This window comes from Petaurus breviceps, unplaced genomic scaffold (assembly GCF_028583685.1).
Source record: "Petaurus breviceps papuanus isolate PSGF00001 unplaced genomic scaffold, PetGlider_PUasm1.0 174, whole genome shotgun sequence".
NCBI classification, from domain to species: Eukaryota; Metazoa; Chordata; class Mammalia; order Diprotodontia; family Petauridae; genus Petaurus; species Petaurus breviceps.
Genome location: NW_027185761.1, coordinates 69,906,992 through 69,921,262, shown reverse-complemented (window position 1 = coordinate 69,921,262; position 14,271 = coordinate 69,906,992). Strand labels below are relative to the sequence as shown.

At 39.0% G+C, this 14,271-nt stretch overlaps 1 protein-coding gene across 1 annotated transcript in view; it reads right to left on the bottom strand.

Annotated features, from left to right (window-relative positions):
* Positions 1-13,544, bottom strand: part of POU6F2 (POU class 6 homeobox 2) — a 527,063-nt gene extending 513,519 nt beyond the window's left edge. The window contains exon 1 of the mRNA XM_069084552.1: positions 13,440-13,544. Within this exon, the coding sequence (XP_068940653.1) occupies positions 13,440-13,544 (105 nt within the window). The remainder of the gene's footprint in view (positions 1-13,439) is intronic.
* Between the last annotated feature and the right edge of the window lie 727 nt (positions 13,545-14,271).

Below are 14,271 nucleotides of genomic sequence, written 5' to 3'. Positions count from 1 at the left end.
GATAGATAGATGATAGATAGATAGATAGATGATAAATACATATAGATATAAATATACACATATATAGTCATTCACATATATGTTAGACCATACAATGTTTATTTCCTTCTATCATCTGTTTCCCTGAAGGTGGATAGCATCTTCCTTAATAAATCCAAGTTTTCCTTGTTTTTCTAAATCAACCAACTCACCATTTCCTATACCACAGCAATATTCCCCCCCCCAAATCACATCCTAGCTGAGAGATTGTCTATGAAAGTTGTGCCCCCAATTTTCTGCATTCTTTCTGTTCTGTCTACATAGGTTTTGTTTATACAAAATTTTTAAAATTTAAAATAACTGAAATTATCATTTTTATACTTCAACAATGTTCCTGCCTTGTAATGTGATAGTACTGAATCTACTTCATTTACATATTTTCCCTGGTTTCTCTGAAATTCCTGACCTTCTGTTCTTCCAAATGAACATTGTTATTACTTTTTCTAACTCAGTAAAATAATTTTTTAGTAACTTAATTGGGATTACATTGAATAAATAGATTAGGTATGTAAAATTGTCTTTAAAAAAAATTATATTGGCTTTACCTACCCATGAACAGCAAACATTACTTCAATTATTTAGACCTGAGTTTATTTATAAAAAAATTTATGTTTATGGTCATATAGTTCCTAAATTTATTTTAGCAGATATAAGCTCAGGTATTTTATTCTATCTAGGTATTTTAACTGGTCTAAACAATATTGAAAAATGTTGCTGACACATAATGTAGTTTCTCTATTTTTCACTTTTGATTAAATCTATTTTAACTTTAACTTTGTCTGAGATCCTGGTTGCTATCCCTGCTTTTATTTTACATTCTAAATTCTATTCCTGTCCTTTATTTTATCTTTGTGTGTATCTCTCATTTTTATGTTTCCTGAAAGCAACATATTGTTGAATTCAAATTTTTAATTTTCTATCCATTTTGTGGGTAAATTTTGAGTAAAGTTGTGTAAATTTTATGGGTAAATTCATCCCATTCACATTTTAAGCTATAATTACTTATGGTGGATTTTCCTTTTTCCTATTTTTCCTCTCTATCCTTCTCACCTTATCTATCCTATCCTTCCACACTCCTCTGCTTTACTTCTACCCACTATTCCTTAATCTACCCATCCTTCTAAGAGTCCCTCCCTTCCCTCATCCTATCCCCTGGTACTCTTTTTTCTGAATTTAGTGTTTACACACACACACACACACACACACACATAGACATATATGTTGTTCCCTCTTTAACCCATTCCTGATGAGAGTAAGATTTCAGCACTACCCACCCTCCCCTCACTAGCTTCTTCTGTATCAGTTTTTCCTTTTATGTCTCATTTGTATCAGATAATTATTCCTTTTGATATCTCCCTAAGAGTTTTGTTTTTTAGAATCACCCCATCATACTAGACTCAGCCCACACCTTTCTTTCAAACTACCCAGATAATTATGACAATTATAAAAATAGTGCTAATATTTTCACACATACAAAATAAACAGTTTGACTTTATTGAGTCACTTATAATTAGTCTTTACCATTTACCTTACATTTCTCCTGAATGTTACCTGTCAAAATTTTCCTTAGGTTCTGGGGTCTTTATTACAAAAACCTGAAAGTGTTTGAGTTTGTTAAATGCTTGTTTTTTCATACAGGATTATATTTAACTTTTCTGGGTAAATTACCTTTGGCCATTACCCCAACTCTTTTGCTCTATGGATAGTATTCCAGGACCTACAGTTCTTCAACATAGTGGCTGCTAGGTCTTGTGTAATCCTTATTGAAGTTCCATGATATTTAAGTAGGTTTTTTTTTCTTGTTGCTTCCAATATTTTCTCCTTAACCTGGGAGGTTTGAAAGTTGGTTATGATATTCCTATAAGTTTTCCTCTTAGGATGTCTTGTAGGTAGTGATCGGTGGATTTTTGTCTGTTTCTGCTTTGCTTTCTTTTTCTACAACTTCTGGACAATTTTCCTTGATAACTTCTTGTAATATTGTGTTGATTCTTTTTTTAATCATAATTTTCTGGCAGTTTGACTACTTGTATATTATTTCTCTTCAATCTTTTCTCCAGATCAGTTGTTTTTCTGATGAGATGTTTCCCTTTTTTCTTCTATTTTTTTCATTTTTAAAATTTTGTTTTATGATTTCTTGGTGTTTTAGAATGTCATTAGCTTCTTCTTTCCCAATTCTCATGTTCTTTTTTTTTTTTGTTTAAAATTTTTTAGTATTTTATTTTTCCCCAGTTACATGTAAAAATAATTTTTAACATTTGTTTTTTAAACTTTGACTTCCAAATTTTCTCCTTCCCTCCACACCTCTGCCCATGGAGAAAGCAAGCAATTGATATAATTTATATGTGTGAAGTCATGCAGATTATTTCCATAATCGTCATATTGTGAAAGAAATCATAGACAAAAAACTCAGGAAAAATAAAGTAAAAAAAGTATGCTGCAATCTGTATTGAGACACCTGAAATTCTTTCTTTGGATATGGATAGCATTTTTCATCATCAGTCCTTCAGAGTTGTCTTGGATCATTATATTGCTGAGAATAACTAAGTCATTACCAGCTGATCATTGCACGATATTGCTGTTACTTTGTGCACAGTACATTTCACTTTGCATCAGCTCTTGTAAGTCTTTGAAAGTTTTTCTGAGAGCATCCTGCTCACCGTTTCTTATAGCACAATAGTATTCTATCAAAACCACATTCCACAGTTTGTTTAGTCATTTCCCAATTGATGGGCATCCCCTCAATTTCCAATTCTTTGCTGCCAGAAAAGAGTTGCTATATTTTTGACATATAGGTCCTTTTCCTTTTTATTTTTTATCTCTTTTGGGATACAAACCTAGTAGTGGTGTAGCTAAGTCTAAGGGTATGAATGGTTTTATAACACTTTGGGCATAGTTCAAAATTGCTCTAAATAATGGTTGAATCAATTCACAGCTCCACCAATAGTACATTAATGTGTCGTTTTCCCTACATCCCCCAAATTCTAGTTTTCAAGAAATTTTTTCCCTTAAGTTTTGGTTTCTCTATTTCTAGTTGGTTAACTTTCTTTTCATAATTTTCTTGGATTCCTTTTATGTTTTTCTATTTTTCCTCCATCTCTTTTATTTGATTTTTAAGTCCTTTAAGTTCTTCTAAGAACTCCTTTTGTGCTTGGGACGATTTGGCATTTTTCATTGAAAAAGGAGTGGCCTTTTTTTTAAGGCTCCATTATCTTCCTCTGAATATGAACCCAGATCTTCTCTATTCCCATAATAACTATCTATGGTTGTATTCTCTCCCCCTTAGTTTACTCACTTTTATTTACTTTTTTGTTTTATTTTGTTTTTACTAGCTGTTAGTGTAATCAAGTTGTAGTTCCAAGGAATGGGGAATGATGTGCCAGGCCTTAGGTCTTTCTTACTGTTATTTTTTGAGGTCTATCTCCAGGCCCAAACTTGGGCTCTGCTCTTCACTCCTAAGCCATGGCTAGGGTCCTCAGTCACATTGCCCTGCAAATGATCCTGCTCCCAAAGGTCCCTCTGATGACTGCAAACTACAGCTGTCGTCTCTGCCCTGGAGCTGAAGCCAGGGACTTTGATCTCTTGCATGTGCCCACAGTGTACAGGGTCCCTGCTCCTCTGCTACTGCATTCACTAGGTGTGTGCTATGCCTTCTCCCCTGCAGTGGCAGCCCAGGACATTTCTGGTCAGCACAGCAGAGCTTGGCATCCCTCAACACTGGAAGGTTCTTCAGTCTTCTCCTACTCCACTGTCAGACTCCCACATTGTCTGTGAGATGGAAGTTTCTAAGGTTCAGGCTGCCTCCCAAACCAGCTGCCCCAGGGCTTGTTGTTTGTAGATTCCACAGAGCTGGCCTGGAGGTCTTTGCACTCCCCTCACCCAAGCTCTGTCCTGGGAGGTAGGGCCTGTTTTGGGAGGGTCTTAAGAGAACAACTAGGTAACCCTGACTTCTTGTTTATTTCTGCTGTTCTATGTTCCTTCTGAGGCAAAGTTCTGCCTTTTTCTGTGGAGGAAATTTGGAAAGCCTAAAGTTTTTCTGACCTACTTACCATCTTCCCAGAATCCTCTTGGTATGACTTCTTAAACAAAATTAAATTTCTTGTTCTGTGAAACATTGATCTAGTGGATAAGGGGTTGCCATTGGAGGTAGAAAGACCTTGGTTCAAGTACCATATCTAGTATTAACTGACTATAGCCTTCAGTAAGTCATTGAACCACTTGGTGTTCTGAGCATCTCAAAAGTTACAAATGACAGATGCATTGCTCATGTGCATTGTAGAAGATGGTTTGGGAGGGGCAGCTAAGTGTTGCAGTGGACAGAGCATCCAGCATAGATTCCAGGGGACCTCAGTTCAAAGCCAACTTCAGACACTTACTAGCTTTGTGATCTTGGGCAAGTCACTTAATCCTGATTGCCCCAGTTCCTCATCTGTAAAATAAGCTGGAGAAGGAAATGGTAATCACTTCAGTATCTTTGCCAATAAAACCCCAAATGGAGTCTTGAAAAGTCAAACATGACTGAAAAACAATTAAATACCATTGGAGAAGGGAGTTTCTCAACCTAGAGTTCCCCCAAACCAAAAAAGTTTTTTTTTGTTGAATTGTTTCCTCTCCCCATCCCTTGTCTGTCTGTCATTCTCATTGATGTCTGGAATAACTGGTAAGGAAATTGCCTCTACCAACGCAAATAGGTAACTTGGTGATTTGCCTGGGACACTCAGAAGCTAAGTAATTTACTAAAGACTACATAACCAGGATGTGGCAAAGTGGGCATGACTTGAATCCAGCTCTTCTGCCTCAAAGGCTAGCTAGCTCCCTGTCCACCCTACATGACTTACACATTTCCTGCAGAAATAACTGAAAATAACAAGAAACACTGACTCAAGTCACAAGGGCTTTTTCTTGTGTGTTCCTACACATCTGTTTATATGTGAAAGTGAGAGAAAGAAAGGGAAGGAGGGAAGCAGGGATATTTGTGTGTGTATCTGTGTGAGTGCATGTGTGTTCCCCCACCCATCCCTGGGGGTTCAGTTTTGATCTTGTCTGGACCTTAGGACTTTTTCCTCGAAGTCTTTTTCTACTTGGGAGAGTTGGGAGCATCTACTCTCTGCCTATCACTTATCACAATGGTTCTAAGTTTATTGTATTAGAGAGATCACACAAGAAGAAAATGAGGAGGAGAGGAACCCTCCCCAAAAGTGTTTCCTTGTTCAGGAAACTGCTGTACAGAATGTGGACACAATTTCATACACACCTGGAGCAGATGATGTAGCAGGACAGATGGGGAGGAGAAACAAGTCTCCAGGTTGGGAAATTATCCCCCTGTAGACACCTTCAGAACAGATCAGAGCTCTAGAGGAGTCCCTTAATCTTCAAGACTCCCTTTGGATTTAACAGCTAGAGAAAACTCTCATCTATGGAAAAGCTCCATTTATCAGCAAAGAAGCTGAGGCCAGCAGCAATAGCCAGTTCCAGACCTTGGAAGAAGCAGGCCTCCAAATCCCAGAGATTTCATTCTTGGAGGAAACAGAAACCCGATGGGTGGGTGAGTTCCTTTACCCGAAGCCCAGTCTCACTTGGAAAATGAGAAGGAAGAAAAATTGTAGATGGCCACTTTTAATCTCCAGTGTCAGAGTCGATCTTTTTAAAGTTTGTGTTCCAATTCTTGCCCTGCTATTTAAATGAAATCACTTTGTCTTTCTCAGGGGATAACAGTTGTTCATAGGAACGGTGACCCACGAAGGAGACAGGCTGCCTTGGAGGCTGAACAGGGTTACAGAGGGATTGGCCTGAGCAAGAATTCACTGGAACAGAAATGATCACAGCTAGTTCTCATGGTAGAAATGGGGAAACCAGGAATAAAGATCACCCCATAGAAGCATCATAACTAACAAGTCTACAGTGCCAAAGGATTATCCATGATCACCTTGAAGTCACACAAGACTGCAAAGGTAGTAAACATCCCCATTTTATAGGTGAAGACACTGAGGATGAGATGAGGGTCTGATCTGCCTATTCTCACACACCTGAGCTTCCTAGAGAAGTTACTTGTCCAAGGCCACATGCTTTGTAAGCATGAAGAAGCAGGAATGGAACCTATTCACTAAGAAGCATTTCCAGAATTGGGGTAACAGGGCTTCTTTCCTTCGCCTACACTGTGGGCCCTTTGCCAATTTGAGGTGTAGGTCACAGCTAAGTGGCACAATAGACTTGGAATCAGAAAGACCTGAGCTCAAATTTAGCCCGTGACTGTATTTAATCTTTATTTACCTCAGTTTCCTCACCTGTAAAACAAGAATAATAATAGCACCTGCCTCCCTCCCAGGATTTTTGTAATGATAAAATGATAATCGCAAATCTTAAAACATTATATAAATGCTGCATCATCATCACCATCATCATCACCATCATCATCACCACCATCATTACCATCATCATCACCATCATCATCATCATCATCATCATCACAAACAAAGGTTTATTCCAGAGCAGCATAAGAGAGGGAAAAGGCATTCATTCAGTCACGCAATAAGTATTTATTAAGTTCCATTTATGTGCTAGGCACTGTACTAAATGCTTGGAATAGAAAAGCACTTAGTACAAAGCTGTCTTTGCCCTCAAAGACTTACCTTCTAGGGGTTTGGGAAGGGTAAGAATGTGAATAAGTGTAAGTGCGTGTGCGTGCACATGTGTGTGTGCATCTGTGTGGGTGCATGTGTGTCTATGTGTGTGTTCTCCGTGTGCATGTGTGTGCATGTGTCTGTGTGTGCGCGTGTGTGCACTTGCACATGTGGATGTTTATACATATTAAGCACCAGAATATGGCCCTTCCTAGTTCAATTAAGTTTATCAGCACATATCTCAAAAAACACCAAAACCCTGCAAATGAACAACTAAGAGCTTATCCTTTTCATGCATGTTCCCTCCCAGGGACACTGGGAAAATGCCCATCAATAGGAAGGTCACATTGGGTAGATCTTGTATGTGTGCTCAAATGAGGATGAAATTTTGTCCTTTTCACACACTGCTTTGTTTGTTTAAAACATTCTGCTGCACATTCTCCAGATAATTGGTAGTAAAAGGAGAACTGCTTAAAGAATCTCCCCTTCTCCCCCCCCCCACACAGAGAAGTTCCTTTGAATAGCAACTGACCTCGACCAATTAAAATCTAATATTGCTTCAGAAAGCAAATGAACACACCAAGATGTTTAAAGATATACAAGAAAATTGGTAAGAGCCCCTATTTCATGTGGCAAAGAAAAAGTCAGCTGAGAAATGTTATGCTTCCATTCTACTCTGGGACAACAACCAGAAATTAGACATATGCGAAAATGACATGGAAACTCCCCTTCAATATGTTTTCATATAAAATATCGTGTCCTCATCTGTCCCCATTCTAGGAACACTCCTTCCTAAGGATCCATTATTTTATACGAGGTGTCATGACATAATAAGCTCAAATCCTGTTCAAGCCTTCATTATTGAAGTATGGAGTCATTTTGAACACACAAAGAAATATCTTCTTAATGTTAAATATCACTAAAGCCAACCATGCCACCTGCTTTCTCTAACTATTGGTATTGACTTCATCTAGATACTTTCTCAGCTCATGGACTAGACATGCTTCTGAAATTCAGCTTTAAAGTAGTCTTAAGCTAATAAATATGAATCATCAAATTGTCAAAGACGCCTTCCAGGTTTTTTTCAAACCCACGAATACAGGATTCTTCTCTTAGCACCCATGGAGGGTTTAGCATCCCCAAGAATTCTGAATACATATATTATGATTTTAATGACTCAGAATCCTACCCAATTTATCTAAATACGATTTTGCATCCAGAAAGAACTATCCCCAAACTGGTTTGAATTCTCCTCTTACAGTATTCCAGTGAAAAAATGGAAAATAGCAATGTTCTCATTCAAATCTATGTGGTGTTACCTTCATACCAAGGAAAATAATGGCATCTTTTTCTCTGGCATTAACTCAGCTTAAAGTTTATGAAATGTTTCCTTCACAGTCTCCCTGTGCAGTGTGGGGTGTGGAGATGTATACAAGCATTATTTTCATTTTGTTGGAAGAGGAAACCAAGACTTAGGGAAATCCAAAGGTTCGCTTTTGGTCAGTCTGTCTAAAACACGTATCACCAGGGCTTGAACTCAAGTCTCTGGCCTCCCAGGTCATCTGGTTTTCTACTCTGCTAGATGACCTCCCTAATTTCACCAAATCCTAATTTCTCTTAGGGATAGGAAGCACCCTTTCCCTAGCCTTGGTCAAACAATCAGCCAGCCTAGGGAATGAGGGGATGGAGGTGGAGAAACCAGGTCTTTATGAAAAAGAAGTAAGGATTTATATTGAGGAAAAAAATGGTCGTCATTCTACTAAGATGAGAGAGATGAACAGGAGGAGACCTCAGAGGCCATCTTGTTCCCCCCACCCATTATTCTACAGGCTCAGAAAGTGAAATCCATAAAGAGGAAGTGACTTGATCAAGGTCACACATGTAGTGAGCACCAGAGATGGGCTTTGACCCGGGTCCTCTGACCTCAAAGTCAATGCTCTTTCCACTATTGACCATTGTCTTGCTTGTGGAGTTTCCATATACACCTATGCATCTATATTGTATTGTATGCAGTATGTATCACACACACACACACACACACACACACACACACAAAGTTACACTGACCATAAAAGTTTATCATCTGCAAAAAGGCAGTTTTCTGGTATGTCTACACAATCAATGCTTGGCTATCTGAATATGGATAATCTACAGCTTTCCCCGTCTTTTTCAATTAGAATTTTTAGTACCAATCTCACTTCCCTTTCCTTTATTACTGTCAAATAGGGACCCTGAAGAAGGAAATGGCTAACGACTCCAGTATCGTCACTGAAAACCCCACTGAGGTCCTGAAGAGTCAGACATGACTAAAAATGACTTAACAACAACCTCAGCGAGGCTGACTTCTCTTTTCATCAGTTGGAGGATTTTTAAGGAATTTTAAAAACAACCTTTAAGATACTTGAGGTCTTTGTGCCCCTACTGCCTAGCACAGTACCCAGGACACAGATGGTTCTCCATCTATCCTTGTGGATAGAATTAGCAAAGAAAATTGGAATCCCAGACACATTATGAAAGTTTATTTAAAAATTGCCAAGTCCAAGGCTTCAGATTCTATGTTGATTCTGATTGGTCCCACCACTGCTCCCCTCAATTAGTTCACCCTACTGTTCAATGTACAAATGGTCAGGATTTTTTAATGCTTAAAATACATCCTGGGGAGAGTGCCTGTTTTACCGGTGAGGGGCAAAAATGGCAAAATGTGCCTAGGCTTTTTGTGGTTCTTCTTTGGATAGTTAATATTCTTGCTTCCCTGTTTGGTAAGTCTTTTTAAAAATTCTATCGATGAGGACCTCCACAGAAACCATCTATCTGCCATGTTTCTTCCACATCCTAATACTCTCACAAGCTATGTGAATATTTTTTATCTAATTTACTTCAACTGTTGTTTTTATTACCAGCTAATTTAATATCCTCTCTTCTTTCATATTTGTAAAAGCCAGTGAATGCAGAAATGTGCAGCCAGCCTAGACCCTCAGGCCTGTGGATCAAGATGGCAGGCTGGCCTGGGCTCCCTTGGGGACGGTAGTGCCAGAAGGGTGATTGGACACAGTGACCTGTCTGCATGAGATGAGACAAAAACAGGAGGTCTGTAATGCTGATGAACTAACCTGTCACTCACAAGCTCAGGTCTGCAAAAAAGAGAAGATGCAGTCAATATTTAGTGACCACAAGAGGTGGAAATGCAAACAATCATTTATTTTCAAATGGGCAGACCCCATTAGAGACACCCGTTACTTTTATTTATTTAGATTCACTGGAGAAAGGGGGAGGAGGTCCAGAACTCACTTTGTGGTTCCATTTCTAAAGAATTTGAAAATAAAAATGGAATGCTGTAAAAACTCATCCTGAGATTCAGGGCATATAGAAGCCTGACACAGCTTCTTACTCCCTGGAATCAGGGTTGGATTCCAAACAGTGCAGTTATGAATCAAATTCACTATGAGCAATGAGTTTCTAGATCTTGACATGCCAGGCAAGGAGACTGGTCTGCAGAATGCTGGGCTGCTTAATTGCTTGCTTGGGGGAGGGAAAATCCAGGGGGAAAGGTAAGGAGCAGCAATGTACCTTGGAGCTTGCATTCCCAGCTGCCACATAATGGGCAGTAGTGCCAGCCTCTGTCTACCCGCTGTCATCTCCAGGGGAAGCCACAGTGGACACTGGCTCCTGGAGGTGGAAGAAATTGAGATAAAGGAAAATCTGGAGCAACCCTCCCAGAAGAAGCTTTAAGCAGTGTGGAGGAAGAATGTGTCCAAAAAGCAGATAATTGACTCCTGTAACTCTGGCCATTTGGCAACTAAGCTGGTGGTTGTGGAGTGGGGGCTTGAGGAGGAAGGGGAGAGAGAGAGAGAGAGAGAGAGAGAGGGAGAGAGAGAGAGAGGGAGAGAGAGAGAGAGAGAGAGAGAGAGAGAGGGGGGGAGGGGGGGGAGGGAGGGAGGAAGGGAGGAGGAGGGAGAGAGGGAAAGAGCACGCTTAACATTGCAATTCTAAAATATACATGTAAAGGGATGCACACTAAATTCTGTCAAATGGACAGGTCCACAACTCTGGTAGACCTTTGAAAATGGCATTTAAATTGAGAGCTACTGGAATGGGGACATGGAACGCTACATAATTAGGTTAAAGTTTTGCATCTCGATGATATTAGAAGTTAAGCAATCATTTGGTAGCACTTGATCCTTCCATTCTGCCAGAGCAGGAAAACCATACTCATTTCCCAATATAACATGTCTTACTTCATCCTGCATCAGCAGCAATGCATCTACCTCATTTCAGCTTTCTGATTTTAGAGAGAGGATGATCTTTCACTATTTTTCTTCTTCCATCAAATGTACTTTAGCATTTTAGGTTCAAATAAAAAAGATTCATTTTTCCCTTAACCAAATAAATACACGAAGTCTATTTCAACTGCAATTTGCAAACTAGTAACTTTCTTCATTTTAACCAGCCAGAAAGCACATGCCTCAGTTGTTTTTTTAACCAAATAAGTGATGAGAGATACGACTAGTTGTTTTCAAAACTAAGTCCTTCAGTATAATGACTTATTAAGTATTTATTCTAATGTCAGAATGCACAGCAAGTTGTCAATATATATGAGACTCCTGTGTACGCTCCTGAAAACAATATTAGGAGTGTATTAAAAACTCACACTCCTATCATGATGATCATGATAATGACATTGGCGATGACAATGATGACAGCCCAGCTGTCTTTTTAGAACCTCGAAAGGAAAAAATGCTCTGCCTTGTCTATGTAAAATATGTTTCCTTTCGGTGCCCAGCCCCCCTGTTAGGGATTCTCACAAAACATTAGTAAATAACAACATAGGAGGATCCATCTGATTCTTGCCTGAACCGCATTTCCTCAACTGAGGGACACCCACATAATAAGCAACACGGAGGGAAATCATATTTCTTTTTGGAGAGTAGGGCAAAATCATGTCACCCAGTATTTATTCACTGCCATGTATTTAAACAAGTGCCCTGCTTACGGACATGAGAGGCACGGGCTGATGAAACAGGACAGGAAAGCTCTCAGGAACTCAAGTTTCATTTGGGTATTTGTTTTTAAGTGGCAGTACCTATATGATTCCTCACTGCCACGATTGTTTCAGGAACATTTCATGGACCCATCCAATAATGCACACGTGTCTCAGAAGGAAATGAGCACTTTACAACATGGTCTATACATGGATTTTTTTTTCTCTGACAAATAGCTGCCCACACTTCATTACGTGAAAGCCTGCATAGCAGAACAAAGCTTTAAAGTTTTAAAAAAACATTTCCTTGATGAAGAAAAACAAGCACCAGCCCTATCTCTTACGTTGAAATGAGTGCAACTCACTGGTAAACAAGGCATTCTCGATCTCACATTCTCCATCTAAAAATACATTACAAGGCACGCTGGTATTAATAAACCATGTGTTTTCCGAGCCGTAAATGTTGGGCTGTAATTTAGTTGAAAACCATGTAGGACAGTGTGTTTTCTATGACTGTATTAAAAATATAGGGGACAAATTCCATGTCCCTAGCATAACCAGCTTGTCTTAATTAGACACTGTGTGTAAAAAAAAAAGAAAGAAAAGAAAAGAAAAAAAGAACTGTACATATGCAAAAATTTTAAAAAAAAGAAACTTTGGAGAGTTTTAAAATATCTTTTTACTGTATTCAGAATTTATGACTTAATGGTCAATGAATAAACTGAGAGTACTTAGAAAATTGTTAGTAAAAAAGATACACGTCAATTTTTAAAGCCCAGGAATCCCAGGCATCCCTCCCCACCCCCCTTCTCCATCCCCCCACCCCCATCATACTCATAGACAAATAAACCTCCCTGTGCAAGAAGACCCTCTTATTTCTTCCCCCTTAGATTATTGGAAGGCAAATTCAAAGACAATGCCTATGCCTCCTCTCTCTACTCTGCACACCAACATTTCACCATGGACAGAAACTACAGATTTAACAGAAATCACAAAAACAGAGAGAAGCGGGACTCACACTGACCCATTTGGCAGACAAAGACGCCCAAACAGCCAAGCTCTACACAAAATCAGCTGGGGAGGCCTCTGCGAGGGATTCTTCTGACATTTCATCACAGCAACCCCAGCCCAGCTCACCTCCCTGAGTCCAGGAAGGCAGAACAAAATAGAGCTGTTTATGAGAGCTGTTGTACAGGATTGCATTAGAGCTGGCCACCTGGCCCTTCCAGATTGTGGCAGGGTTTCATTGCAGCTGGCCCCCTCTGCAGCAGACAAGACTCCCCTATTTACCAACCTCCAGAACACATTATCTGCCTTAGGAGTAAAAGTTCAAAAAAAAGAAAAAGAAGAAAAAAAAGAAGAAAAAATAAAAGGAAAAATCTGTAGCTAAGATTATAAGAATTACAGTCAATATTTTAAAATTGAACAGCATTAGAAATTTTTTTAAAACCCACATAACTACCTAGTAAATGTATCACTTTATTTCCCATTTCATTCACTTCATTTCTCTCACAAATCACAGTATCAAGTCTAAAGCAAGATCTAAAAAACAGTTTTTGCAAAACTCAGACAAAATTTTAAGGTGGGATATTTTTAAAAGCATTTATTCGATATGAGTTTTAACCACTGCTGCCCTGGCCAGGTTTAATGTGGTCTTGTGGCTGCCTCACTCTCAGGACTACACTGGCAAGCAGCAGAAATACAGATAGAAAGATGGTACTGTAAATATGAATTATGTGAATCATATGGGGAGACCCTTGTGGAAAAAAATTCAAAGGGGAGTTGAGAGATGGCTGACTCCATACCTGACCAATTACAGCTTGCATGGTCCATGTGTCCTGCTGAGCTGAGAGATCGCAATCCATCATACGTTGTCTTTGAAAAGGAGAATGGGGCTTTCTGGCATGCATCTGTCAATCAACTTCTGCACTCCCAACCATCACCAAAAGCAAGGGAAAAAAAGTCCAGCGGCTCCACCAAATAGGATGAAACAGTCATGTGACCTCCAGCACACACACATATACACACGTACTTCCAAGGAATGGAGGAATTTTCTCCAGATATGAAATGACATTGACAAATATCCAATACCAAGTAAATAAAGTGGGACAAACAGCTAGTCACCAAAGACAAAACATTTGCTGTAATCTTCAGCTAAAGATTTAACAAACCTAGAAGAATTTTTTTTCAAAAAAAAAACAAACCTAAACTTTCCAGTTGAGGTGTTATTTTTAAGCATGTAGTTATTGAAACTTTAACCCTTTGTCTCCTTGACTGCTACCTCTTCCTTTCTTTATCTTTCTCCCTTTTCTTTTTTCTCTTTCATGCACATTTCTCCTATCTCTTTACTTGTTTTCTCTCTCCCTTTTTATTTCCTTGTATTCTTTCTCCTGTTCCTTTCCTTTACTTTCCTAGTCTTCTTTTTCCCTTTCCTACTTTTTCTTTCTCCCTTTCATTTTTCCTTCTTTTCTTTGTTCTTTTTTCTTCCCTCTTTTTCTTCCTTTCTTTGAAATTCATTGTGCTACTTCTCTGACCTCTGACTCTGGTTTTAATCACAGATTCTTTAAATTATCTTTGGCCTATGTGGAGCAACCATTACTGAATTATTTTCTTTTAATTGCAAGCTTGGCAGTCTAA